This window comes from Semicossyphus pulcher, unplaced genomic scaffold, assembly GCF_022749685.1.
Source record: "Semicossyphus pulcher isolate SPU_LCO1_2020_fin unplaced genomic scaffold, fSemPul1.0.p SCAF_4, whole genome shotgun sequence".
Classification (NCBI taxonomy): Eukaryota; Metazoa; Chordata; class Actinopteri; order Labriformes; family Labridae; genus Semicossyphus; species Semicossyphus pulcher.
Window position 1 is genome coordinate 24,527,847 of NW_027211715.1, and position 13,416 is coordinate 24,541,262.

At 41.7% G+C, this 13,416-nt stretch overlaps 1 protein-coding gene across 1 annotated transcript; it reads right to left on the reverse strand.

The window, feature by feature from the left end:
- Window positions 1-390: 390 nt before the first annotated feature.
- LOC138607610 (dipeptidyl peptidase 9-like) lies at window positions 391-13,208 on the reverse strand. Its single transcript, XM_069680247.1, has 21 exons — window positions 13,104-13,208; window positions 11,371-11,461; window positions 10,434-10,678; window positions 9,165-9,277; window positions 8,679-8,852; window positions 8,347-8,515; window positions 8,153-8,263; window positions 7,496-7,624; window positions 6,456-6,517; window positions 6,261-6,361; window positions 5,958-6,132; window positions 5,678-5,837; window positions 5,316-5,395; window positions 4,199-4,369; window positions 3,957-4,092; window positions 3,662-3,807; window positions 3,403-3,549; window positions 3,002-3,154; window positions 2,150-2,292; window positions 1,745-1,856; window positions 391-1,590 (listed from the first exon to the last, which is right to left on the reverse strand). Exons 2-21 carry the CDS (start codon window positions 11,424-11,426, stop codon window positions 1,498-1,500), a joined length of 2,676 nt encoding a protein of 891 aa, XP_069536348.1. The 5' UTR covers window positions 11,427-11,461; window positions 13,104-13,208; the 3' UTR covers window positions 391-1,497.
- Between the last annotated feature and the right edge of the window lie 208 nt (window positions 13,209-13,416).

Here is a 13,416-nt window from a genome sequence, read left to right on the forward strand (position 1 = left end):
TGACATTTCTAGGTAAAGAAATTAGATGCATGTAAATATGTTAGGTCTACCTACAACGCGGCTACTGGACCGATTTTGTTCCTTTGAGTCATTTCGACACACAAATTTGTACAAATAGGGCTCTGGTTTACAAATACTGAACTTAAGATAACCCTGCTAACCCTAACCCTAACCCTTTAAGATCCCGAAAGACCCTTATAAGACTCCCTAGATACCCATAATGCATCATGTGTTAGCAAGTGTTAACAATATCAAACACTGTTTATTGTTAAATTATAAGACATGCATGAGCACTTATAAGCTTGTTAACCGTTTATAAACTTCTTCAGAACATTAATAAAATGTTTATAGCATTACAAACACATATTGAGATTAACTAACGTAGTGATTTTGCCATTGTTAAACCTTCGTGAAACTTTTATTTGTTACTTATTTAAGATGAATACATCATTTCATTTGGTGACAAGACTTTGAAAAAGATTGTTCACTTCTGTTTATTTCTTCAACATCTGAGAAACATTAAACGGCGTACAGGTGATGGGAGCTCATCAGACACACATGTAACAAGGCGTTTCATCGTCGTAGGTCCTCAGACAGTTCCCTGATATCAGCTCATAAACTCTTGCAAGGCACCTCAGACTGCCAACAGCCGTGTCATACATCATGTTACAGGTATGTTTGTTGGCACCAAGGCAAACATGTAAGATGTGCAAAAGTCTTCAGCAGCAGAAAAAAGAAGCTCCACGAGAAATAAAAGCAAGCGCGTGAGTGAATCAGCAACAGGTCGCTACATATTTCCGCTGTTTATGAATGCATAAGATCCGTAAAAATATGTTTTTAATACACAATAAAAATGTGGCATGTACATTTCTTTTCTTTTCAGATACACTAAAGTGTGGCACAGCACATAAAAAGTCCTCTCTGGGGGGGTTGAGGAGGTCAAAGAGCTTATTTGTTCTTATAGAGCTTCATGTTTATGATTTTCACTCCAGTGTTTATTCACAGAGACAGACGCACGATAACTTCATCAGTCGGGTCCCATAAAAACAAAGTAAGATACAGGAATGGCACAAAATAGGAGAACTCTCCGGGACACAGCAGGTCCACTTGTGTGCTTTTTGCATTGCTGACATGTTGTTCTGTTGGTGTTCGGAGCAGTGTTTTAACATAATTCATATATAGCTTTCATATTATCTGATCTGGATGAATGGCGCCCCCTACTTGTTTCAGGGCTTAAAGCATCCAGCAGTTTTCCCTCCACAACAGAGTGGAAGACTTTAAGAGTTCACTCTGTTGGTCTCACTTAATGTGATATTTAAGTCAGAACATGGTCTCTTGCATGATTAATTGACGCTCTTGAGGTGTGATCAGGTTTGGCATAGCTTGAATTAAAGAGATCCTAAAATCAAGTGAAAGGAAAAAAGTGAAGCAGGTTTAAATACAGGAGGAAAGGAGACGAGGAGAGGAGGGGGAAAGGCTCAGTGTGTAGAAGGCTTATCAGAGGTTCTGCTGGAGGAAGTGCAGCAGCGTAATCTCATAATGTTCCCCGGACTCCGGACATCGGATGCTGTGTCGCTCATTGGGATAAACCTGGGAAAACAGGAAGTTGAATTCTCTCTTTATTGCCTCCTTAATTTTAATTCCAATCTACATTTTTTTTATTTTAATAATCACTGTACTTAAATGTGCTGAAAAATAAACAACAAAAGGAGATTCCAACTCGCTACATGAGTAAATGACCTACCTGCAGGTTGTAGGGCTTCCCGGCCCGGATGAGCTGAGACACCAGAAAGTTAGTGTGGAAAAAGTGCACGTTCTCATCCAGAAACCCGTGAAGGATCAGCAACCTGTTGGGCCTGTGTTTCACACAAAGACACAGCTCTCACTCTCCTCTCTTATGTTCACATGAAAACATGGTTATGTAACTATAACTGCAGCTAAAAGGAAAGCAGAATCAGATCAAATATTACACCTCAACCGCACATTTACACACTTCTAACCTTCGCCTACAAATGTACTGGAATCAGTGGTATATTGTGGCAGAAGAAACAGCATCATATTGTATCAGTATTTCTGATTTTGATACTAACTGAATGTAAAAAATCTAAAGCATTAACATGAAAGTCTGTATTTGAACATGAGCTCTTACTCATTGGGGAGTTTGTCGACATGCAGGGCGACAGAACACGCCTCGTATCCCTTCTGGTTTTTTTCGGGTGTGTCCAAATATCGCTCTGTGTAGCCCGTGTCGTACGCCATCCACAGCGTCACCGGAGCTCCTGCGATGGAAACCTGAAAAAAAAGTAAACAGGAAGTTAGATAGAAGCATTTTACAATTTTACAGCGAGTTATTGTTTTGGAGAAGCAGCTTAAAGTGCAGAGTGAGTCTGGCGTTTAATCTTCCCAGATTCATGAAGTCACGAGATTGTTAGAGTAAATAACAGTTAAATGATGTAATTGCAAAACTTCAAAACGGAGTAGCGCGTGGGGGAGTTGTTGTTGAAACGCAGTTAAAACAGTAAATAAATAAATTAGGGGTGAATCGTCTCTAATGGGTAAATTCCAGTCAATGCAAACATTTCATTAACTTATCTACTAGGGATGTACGATATTGGATTTTTTGCCGATGTCCGATATGCCGATTTCAATACCGATATGTTTTTTTCCACCTAATTGCAGAGCACATCGAGTCTCCCCTGTAGTGGAATTGATATCATGCCTGCTCCTAATGTAGTGGCCAAAAACTGCCATAAAGCAGACATCTTACTCCCTTCTTCACGCTTGACAGAAGAGGTGTTGAACAAAAGGTCACGTGTCTGATCACTCACGTGTCACGTAGTCTTTATTTGTATATGGTTGAGAACTTTGTGCAGGTATTGCGCGCACACACTCGTGCCATATCTGCCAATGCCGATAAAGTCACTAATCACTAATATCTACTGTTAAAAGACTCCTACTTGCATACAAAATGTACAACACTCAGTTCAGCACAACAACAGACCTTGAAGACGTCAGGTTTGTGGATGAGGCCCATCAGGGAGAGGAAGCCTCCGTACGACCAGCCGTGGATGGCGACTCGACTTAGATCCACAAACTTGTACTTGTCAGCCACGTAGTGCAGACCCTCCACCTGGTCTTCAATCTCCACCTGGCCCTGGTTGGTGGAGAACAGAGGGGGAACTCAACTTTCAGTAACACCGACAATATACCTGAAGTAACGTACATACAAGTCTACAAAAAGTGATACAAAAACTAAACTCCAGGAAAAATGTGATGTGAATTCTAATGACAACATGGTGCAGCAGGTAAAAAACGAAAGTCAATATCACTACATTTCCTTTATAAGACGTGGGTCAGTAAAAACTGTCTTCATTACTTTGAGTCTATCTGTGGAGTGTTTACCATTTTGTCCTTCACAGCTCCTTCAAACTTGAGTCCCCGCTGACAGGAGCCCCGCCCATCGATGACCAGCACAGCATAGCCCAGAGACGCCAGCGTGCTCAGCCGCAGGTACTTCACTCCTTTATAAGAGTTATTCACTAACTGGACCTAGAGGAGGAAAAAAAATAACATAAAGATCCATGTCATTCGGACTAAATAAGGATGATGTTACGATGAATTATTTCATTTCAAAAAGACAAGAAAGCAGAGGAGATCAAACCTGCGGGCCACCGTAGACGAAAACGACGGTGGGATGCTTCCTGCCGGGGACCAGGTTGTGTGGTTTGTACAACATGCCGTACAGCTCAAAGCCCGACTTCCCTGTGAAGCTGAAGATCTCAGGAGGAGTGTAGTCGAACGAGATACCTGGAAAAAACACAGCAGACACAAAATCACAACATAAACTGATTTAATGTAATGTGATAACAAAACACTTTTAACTGGGCTTAATAACAAGATATCTGTGTTATCTCTGACTGAAAAAAAGAAAGTTATGTGCCGTTTGTTTTCAGTACCAGAAGTCTCCATCATGCTCGCCCAGAACTGCGGCTCTTTGTGCAGCGGGTCGCTGTCCGAGCCGCTCAGCTTGTAGATGTGCACACAGGGCGCCGTGGACAAGCTGCTGTAATGGCTGACGAACAAGTCAAAGGTCTGAAGGGAAGAAACATGCAACAAGAAAGAATTAAACAGCGTCCGCCTGTGTGTGTGTGTGTGTGTGTGTATATTTGTTCTTGCGTATTTGTGTCTGTCAGTATACCTGGCTCACGGAGCAGCTGTGGGAGAAACCAGGTTTGGTGAGTCGGACGATTTCACCCGGTGAGTCGTAGCTGACGACGTAAAGGTGATGCTCCAGAGGAGAGTCTTTGGTTCCCTGGAAGTAAACCAGCTTTGCTGCTTCGTCCACCCAAATCTGAGGACTGGACGAACGCTGCACAAACAGAGGAGCAAGAAAAACCTCTTAATGTTATGAAAAATAAAAAAAACAACACTTTCTTTACTAATAGTTGTTGTGAAATTATGAAGACCTCATAACTACTTCCTTTATTTCAGTTGTTTTTTGTTGCAAGAGCCGTGAAACAACAAACCCAAACATTCAACTCTTGTAAAAGGGAAATATTTTAGCTGTGCGATCAATTTTCTGTTATTCAAATGCATTTTTGAGTCACGTTGGTAAAGCTTGTTTTGTTTTAGAAATTGTATACATATTTTAATTATTTTCCGGAGCCTCTCCTTCCTCCTGAAACGAACAAGCCGTTTTGCCATTCAAAGGTCAGACCTTAGCCATGATCGGCTGACAGTATTTAGAGTTACAGCGTAGCCCCTCCTCCATGCGTGCAAGCGGCCGCACTGCACCGTCACTCCAAAGTTGTCGAAAACATGGCTGCTCTAGGATCGATTATTCGGCCTTATATGTACAAGCCAGAACACGAGTGCACCAAGAGTTCCCAGGTGGTGTCGGAATGGTGAGTTGAAATCTTGACAACGACTTGACTACAAGTTAGAGCAAGAAGGCAGCCTGAGGTGAATGACGTGAATGACGATTGGTTGATTTCAGAGAAAACAAGGTTCTACGTAGAAACCTGCAGCTGTTCTGAACGGCCCATTTCAGAGGCGACCTTTTTAAAAATGTCATTCTGGAAAAACACAGAATTATGCAGTTTTGACTTTTTCACTGTGAACAATAAAGACCCAAAAATGTGAAACCCATGAAAAATATGAGAATATCCCTTTAAAAGATATGGCCCCTTTAAAGGTAGCCATCATGCAGCATATCTCACGTTATTTACAACTGTATTGATCTGACAAGTGGCCGTGGTGGATTATAAGTGCAGCTCTGGAGAAAGTTACACCTTGAACAGACAGGTGGGCTCTACCTTTGCTCCATGATTGGCCAGCACCTCCCACTCCCCGCTGGTAACCGTCACCTCCTCTTTGACCGGACACTTGAAATCATCTGGTGAAAGAGGAGAAAAGATAAGAGTCATTGCCAACGACTGCTTTACTGTAGTTATTATTTATATGACAAAAAAGAAGTTGAACCATGAGCTGAAAACTTTGTGGCTTAAACACATAAAAACGATTAGTCCTAAAAAGTTAAATAAATTGGTTAGTATGTTGCTTTATACTTGGCTTAAACTAAAGACACTACAAGAACTAACTGAAGCCTCCCTTCTTGTATCATGTAGTTTTCCTCATCACAGTAAGTAAACCAGTCGGTGCTGGCTGATGGTGTTACCTTCAGAGTGTGTGTAGCCTTTGGCCCAGCTGTAGGTGCCCCGCTGTAACACTGAGGTGATCTTGTACAGGTGGCAGAAACCTGTTTTTGATTCATTCACTGTCATGAAGGTGATCTCATCATCACTGGTTTGGATGAAAGGATGGAAGATGTCATGGACCTGAAAGACACAATGATTGTCATGATGGGTTGCAACAGAAGAACAGTCATTAACAGTTCTCTCAGCTTTCATGTGATCATCTTCTGAGTCTGGAGAGGTGTTTGTGGTGCGGGGCCTCACGTTGATCCAGATGTCGCTGGTCTCCTGGTAGATGATGAAGGGCTGGACGTCTCCCAGGGCCTCCAGGCTCGCCTGCCTGCTCGCCTCGTCCTGATGTGCAGGGATGAAAAGAGCTGGAGGAAGCAGGACCAACTGGAGGCGCTGCTGCCGTCGGTGCATCATGACCGCCCACGCACTGACACACACAGAGGAAGAGTTGAGACAGGTGTGAGCATATGCAGTAGAGTGACTCCAGGGTTTTGGATCATCTAGAGCAAAGCGTAAAGGCTGTAGGTGGATATGTTTTTTGAGAGAAAAGCTTACTATCGTCCGTCTTTTGTCCATCCCGCTCTGGTGATATATTCAGCACCGGGGAACAGGCTGGTGAAGGGAGCAGGTAACTGCTTCTCCTGTGTGCTGACAATCTAAAAGAGAAGCAACACCGAGCTGTCATTTCAGCATTTTCTGAAGAACTTTCAGGTAAACATTTAAGTTTTGTGGCACTGAAGGAGCACTCACCATGCCGAGATTGTCCGTCCTGATTTCTGCTATTTTGAGAGTTATATCAGGATTCTTGCTGCCTGAAAACAAACAAACTGGGTTACATGTCAAAATATAAACACACATGAAACCCCTTTAACATCATTTGTTTCACCTATCTTTCAAGCATGTTTTCTATTGTTTTTGTTCCCATTCTTCTTCTTCTCCCCTTCGAGTGTTCATGCAGCAAAATATGTAAGACCAAAACTCAAAAGCTTGTGTACCAGTCGAGGTTAAACTTTTGAAATGATCCCCAAAACGACTCGTCTTAGATTCAAAACTCTTTCATCATTTAATCAACCCTCAATTCATGTGCATCTTCGCTTCAGCGGTGGCATGCGACTCTGTCTCAAGATGCTATCTTAACACTTTAGAAACCGTAGGGCCAATCATCCTGAGACTTTGTCAGAAAATCTACAGACTGCTGTCGTTAAGTTGCAACAGGCCAAAGATCATTTAATTGACCGGCATGACAGCTGGCATTCTATTGGAGGAGGATTTTGAAAAATGAATCCTAGAGCAGAGCAGACATTTTATAAGCGGGAGGATTAGAGCTGGAGCCAGAGTGCAGGAAATATGTGCAAGCAACAATGTACGTGAGAGCAAGCACACAGTTTAAGTACGAGCAAAACAAATGTAAGAGCAGGCGAAAGTCAAAGGGCAGGGCTGTCGGGAAAGCGTTTCACAATCTAAACGTGAAATCAATGAGTCATGCTCGCAAACTGAAAGACTGCACTCTTAAAAAGATAGTATGACCATATCAGTTAACTTAACTTAACATCTTATGGTAAATATTTATTTATTTTTATTTTACTTTTCTTTCAATTACAATCATGTCTTAATAATTTTAAAAAGTGTGCTGGTGCATGCAGGTGATGTGTTGCAACTCTCATTGAATTTATGTGCTTTAAATCTAAAAGAACACGCAGAAAAACCAGAAAACCACAAAAGCATCACATCACACACAACATATTAAACGTATAAATACAAAGCTATAGTGTGCCTGCGTGCCTGTGTACCTGCGCGTGGGTATCGGTAGGTGTCGGTCTTTCGCTCCTCCAAAGCCGGAGACGGAACATGAATCATCTCAACCTCAGACTCGTCCACCTCCTCGTACAGAATCTGCAGAGTCTTACCCCCATCCGACTCTAGAGCAGAGAGAGAGCAAGAACAGAAGACCCACACAGATAAACTTATTACTATGACTGATCCATTACGGACTATTTTGTCTTTGTTTTACGCATTTGCTAAAGCTTTAAAAACTCTCATATGAATTATATCTTCTTATTTATGCTATAAATCATCATTTGCAATCCACAGACATAGGGATGCACGATATTGAATTCTTTGCCGATAGTTTCCAACCATTTTGCAGATTGCCGATATATTAGGCACATGTTTTTTTCCACCTAATTGCAGAGAACATCAAGTCTCCCCTGTAACATAATGCAGTGCTTTCTGTAATATAAGAAAAGAACTTAAACTTAGGTTATGTACAAAATGCCGTATTTATTTGTATGTAACATTTTCTTTTCTTTTTTAGGGAATCGTCGAGCATGTAGGCGTAATTAGTGTGGTTTTTATCGGCTGGAAATATCGGCAGAAAAATGCATCCCTGATGATGATTATACTGATTCTGATTGTTGCTAAAAAAAAAGTCTCTCTGACTCTCTCACCTTCACGAGCAGCTGGTGACCACCAGTATCCAGTGAAGCGGTCAAACTCTTCTTGTGTGACAAAAGTGGCAACACCAGCAGATTTGGGGTCTTCTTTTGGATTATCAATACCTTAAAATAAAACGAAAAAATAAATATTCTGGCGAAAAACTTTTCGGTTCCAGGTAAGAACATCTGACTATCTCCATCCTGACCTTTATGGCAGAAGGTGAGCCTCTTTTCTTCACCCGTCTCAACGCTGGTCACCCAGATGTCATTGTTGTTGATGAAGCCGATAAAGTTGGGGTCCCCGGGGCAGATCTTGGGGTCCATGCGTGTGCCTGAACTCAGGCTTCTAATCTCAACAGGCTCCATAGGAGAAGTCTGCAAATAACACAGGGAAGATGGAGGACTTACAGCCGCTGTAGTTCTACACTCACAATATGATAATTTGAAAGAAGAAAAGACGTAGAATTCTCAAATTAAGCGACCTCATCAGCCACTGCAGGTCTGTCATTCTGTGCTGTGTAAGTGTCCTTTGACTCACAATAAAGCTGCTGCTTCCACCGTCACGGCAGTAGTACAGACTGCTGTTGGCCTGGAACAGGAAGAGGCCGCTGGGTCGGTGGTAATCATAGGAGGTGATGCCAGAAACCCCGAGACGTTTCCTCTCTCGCAGCAGCTCCTCTTCCCGCGAGATGCCCCCGTGGTGAGGGCTGGCCTGAGGTCAGAGGTGACAGGAGGACACACAGCGTGACAATGCTGGCCGAGCGAGGTCAATGTCAAAGAGAGTTTGTTCAGGGCATGGAAAACAAACAAACGGTAAGAAAACATTACTAAAGGAATCTAAAGAGAGAACTGCTGTTTAGCAACACATAAACCTCAACCACACATTGTCTTTAAGTTAGCACTTCTTCAGGGGGAGTTTGAAAACTGTGGTTTTAAGCTCCAAGAGGGATTTTCAATTATCCTTCAGTTAGACTATTCACACTGAAAAGTCAGAGTGAGGGAAAAGGAAAGACAATCCTCTCACCTGAAAGTGATCCAGCAGCTGTTTCCATGACAGAACCAACAGAGCGTCTTTACGGACCTTCTTGGGAATGTCTGAGTAGAGTAAAGCATTTTCCCGGCTGGCGTAAGGCATTCCTGTCAGGACAGAGAGCATATTAATAAATCTGATTACCAGTCATCTGCATGTACAGTAAGAACAAACAGGCTAAACCTGCCTGCCTCCATCTTCGTCGTCCTCTTCCTGCGTAATAATCACACTCTGATGGAAGATAGCAGCTTTTTGATTTTGAACCAAAACCATTAAACTCAGAGTGAGCAGTTTGAGTAAGCTGAAACCTTTTCTGCTATCACGTACAACAATAGGAAGAAAAAACACCCCCTGAATAACTGGGTTATTGGTAAATAAAAGTCTGTTAAGTCACTATCTAATGCTGACTGATTTAATACGATGGTGATGGAGCCTGTAGCCCACTGATGAAAGCCTGCATCGGTAGTGTTACAAACAGGGCGAGGGTAGCAACATAACAAGTGTCTGACAGTTAACGGCATGTTTTCCATGAGCCGGCAGTGATTGCTCCACCACAGAGGAGCAGGGGGTGCTCACACAACAGATTTGCTCTTCAGCTCACTTGTTCATGTTACTTCTGCGAGCGAATGGCTACTATGGAGAAGCTTCAAAAACACATTTGCTACTAATGCATTTCGCTGTAGTCGCCCCCAGAGAGAACAACTTAGAGACCTTCATACTTGTTACTTTAAAAGCATTAAAAAAGCACTATAAGGAAAGAGTAATAAGCGTAGTACTACTGGTAATACCGAACCAGCTCAGACTGGAGCAGCAAAGTATCCTTCACTCAACCTGTTTTAAACCCGGCTACCAAGATCTCTGAGTCACACATAAGAAGAAGCTGCTCGAGCGGCAGCAAAGAGCAGAAAGCATTTGATGACTTCCTGGTCGAGTGTCACATTTTACCCAGCACTCTCTGAATAGATCCTCTGCAGCTGTTTGGATATCAAATGAGTTTGAACACAATTGCAAGCTGGCAACTCTGACTCACCAGCTGTATCCACAGATTATTCACAGAGGCATGCTACCTCTCAAAGCCACTGAGAGGAAGCAGCTGAATCTGCAGACACAAGTCAGCGCTCACTAAGAGCGTCTTAAGTGAGCTGACTTCATTTTTACATTTAATGTGGAAAATTACAAGATTTAGCACTTATGTTTAAACTTCAGAGCCTGCCTTTAAATGAACCTTTTTTCAACAACGAGCTTTCAGGTCCCTGAGCTCACCAAGGTAGTAGATGCGGTGGGAGTGCGGACTGGCCTCGTCCTTATGGATGAACTGAAAGTCATGCGGTGCCTTGTTGATGACCACGCCTGTGTTCTTGCGGCTGTTGTGGATGATCTTCCGCAGGCCGTCCCACGTATGCTTCTCCACCTGGAACTGTGTGGGATTCACGTCCTCCATCTCCACCACCTCTGTGCTGTCCGACAGCTCGTCCACCCCCATCATACCTGCCAGGGATTCTCTGACGCTGCAGACGGACGCACAAAGACTGAATAGATCACACACAACTCCAGTAACATCACAATGTAATATACACAACGTGTGTCTTTGATTATAGACGTTCAGAATTATCTTCTGAATCACATGTGTAACCTCATTCGGTTACTTAAAGAACATTTATTTAAATGAAAAAGTTTGAGATTGTTACTTTAATATTGTTAGCTAAACTAGCTGATGTTCATGCTGATGCAGATGTATGACACGTTTACCAATTTGTTGATCCCTTAACTTTCCATTTAGTGACACCAACTGTGCAAATAAACCTGTTAAGTTGTGCTACACTTTTCATAATCAAATATATGCACACATCAATGACAGTCTAATTAGCTTAAGATGTATTCTGTGCTAATTACCAAATATTAGCATTACAAATGTGCTAAACGAGGATGAAGGATGGATAAGAACCACCTGCTACTCATCGGCATGTTAGAATGGTAACTTTAGCAATTAGCTCAAAACAAAGCTGTGTCCAGTGTCCAACGTAAAGCCTCATAACATGGCTGGCACTATATAAATGTCATTATATAGATTTTGCCCTTCAGCTCATTTTAAAACATACAGAAAGTATTTGGGCAGCAAACAAGATGGTTCATTTATTCAAAATGAATGAAACTGAAACACATAAAGTTCAGGCAGCTGTGAGCTGAAAATGTCACATACCTTTTCTTGCCGTCTTCTGTTTTGTCGTCAATTTTCAGCCTCTTTACTCTGTGCATTAACCGCTCAACAACCCTGGACCAGACCTGACACCCTGTGAGGAAACCAGCCGAGCACATGAGAACTGAAGACGTCAGACAGAGAGGATTGTTTCAAGTTAAAACTAAATCCAGATTGTTAAAACAGCAGCATCTGCTCTAACTGACAATCAAACATATCTGTTAAAACCTGGACCATGCCCTAATCTAAGACAACATGTTATGAACGGTGAAAGTGTTACTGAGGTGGCAGCCTCCAGGGCAGACGTCTCCGTGCTGCTTCATCGAAGGAGCTGCTGATCTTCAGCCGACCACCGCCACAGTTCCAGCTGTGAGTCCCTGATATGAAGTCTCACTGAGTGACTCAGCTGCATGAGGCGGACACTCCGATGTCTGTGTCATTACTGTGGCAAATGTTGCACTGTTACTCCACATTTTACTGAGGCCTGTGCGCTAGAGGCTGCTGTGTTCCCAGGGGCCTAAACGAAGTGCAAATTCCACTGAAGTTCAATACTAGAAAACACTACAGCTGCTCTCGTTTGTGTGTTATGAGATCGCAAAAAATCTATTAGGTCGACCTTAATTATTAATGACTAAAAAATCTTCATGATGCAGGTTTTTAATAAAAATAAATCTATATAATTTTCTAACTGAATTCCACTTCACTGAAGATGGATTCATGAGAGGGTTACGATATAAGGCTTATGATAGTAGATATGAAGCCTTATAATGGAAGTTTTGATGTGTCAAAATGCTGAATGAAAAGCACTTAAGCCAGTATGTCCGCAAGAGCAACACAAATATACACAGGTGACCTAGGAATTAACATAGCCTTTTACAACTTGTTACCTCGTATCTCTGGATGTGCTTTTGCATCTACATGTTTTTTAAATTAAGATAAAAATTTCAAATTATGTGTTTCTATTATTTTTTTACATTTGATACACATGACACAGACAATAAATAAAACACTACATATTAAAATAACTGGTGAGATGCAGACATTATTCAAAAAGAAAAGATTATATAAGGAAGACTTTTTTTTCTCAGTGAAATAGCAAACAGCATTTATAATGAAAGCAAAAACAAACTTCCTTGAAATGGACACAGGCTGAATCGCTGTTACAAAAGTCCCAGTTTATTCTATGTGGTGCTGTATCTGTCTGTTTCTAACTCTATTACAAAATGTAGATACTATACATATGGACACGTGGTTTAAGTTAAAGTTTTCTAAGTGGTTACTCTTGACTTTAGCTATTCTATTCTCATGAACTCATAAAATATCCCACACCAATGCACACTATTATTTTAATAATAATTTAGTATTTTCGACACAATTTTTAACAGTCATATATTTGGTATCATCCTCTTAGTTCGCACACATTATATGTTTCCTACCATACATGATAAAATCAGCTTTGTGATACAAATAGTTTTAGTTTCATTCTTGACACATCAGCTGATTAAGCTTTAAGGTCCACAGAATGACCGACAGCTTTACACCACGCAGAGAACATCTGTCCCGATGTGTCCTCCCCATCAACCCGGATAATCCCTCATCATACACTAATTAAAACCTTCTGTCTGTACTATATGGTTGGAGCTAGCTAGTTAGCCGCCCATTAAGCAGGGTCTGACGTTAGCACTTACAGATATAAACAAATCAAAACAGTAAATACTCATTCATGTATAGCTTACACTTTCTGCCCCAAACACAATGAGAGCGTTTCTCTCTTTGTCGAAGAAACGTCCGAGAGGAAAAGGACGGCCAGAGGTGGAATGAATTCACAGAAGTCAACTAGTTTCCAGGGAGCAGATAGCTTAATGCTAAAATGCTAACAACGCGGAAATAGATTGTAGAATCAAACGTTCCGAACGTTCCAAGACTACGACCTTTGACCCGGAAATGATCCGTCATGATTGTATCTGCATAGTCTGAATATTTGCATCAACTGCTTTCATTTCTTTCTGTAATTATTTGTACCTCTTTAGTTTACATCAGAAACAACTC

What these genes read in the sequence shown, in the direction of transcription:
- LOC138607610 (XM_069680247.1), bottom strand. Translation starts at nt 11,426, where the DNA reads ATGCACAGAGTAAAGAGGCTGAAAATTGACGACAAAACAGAAGACGGC. An exon ending in ACAGAAGACGGCAAGAAAAG is followed by an intron (nt 10,679 to 11,370) that starts GTATGTGACATT and finishes GTCCGTCTGCAG; the next exon opens with CGTCAGAGAATCCCTGGCAG. An exon ending in GGACGGACAATCTCGGCATG is followed by an intron (nt 6,362 to 6,455) that starts GTGAGTGCTCCT and finishes CTTCTCTTTTAG; the next exon opens with ATTGTCAGCACACAGGAGAA.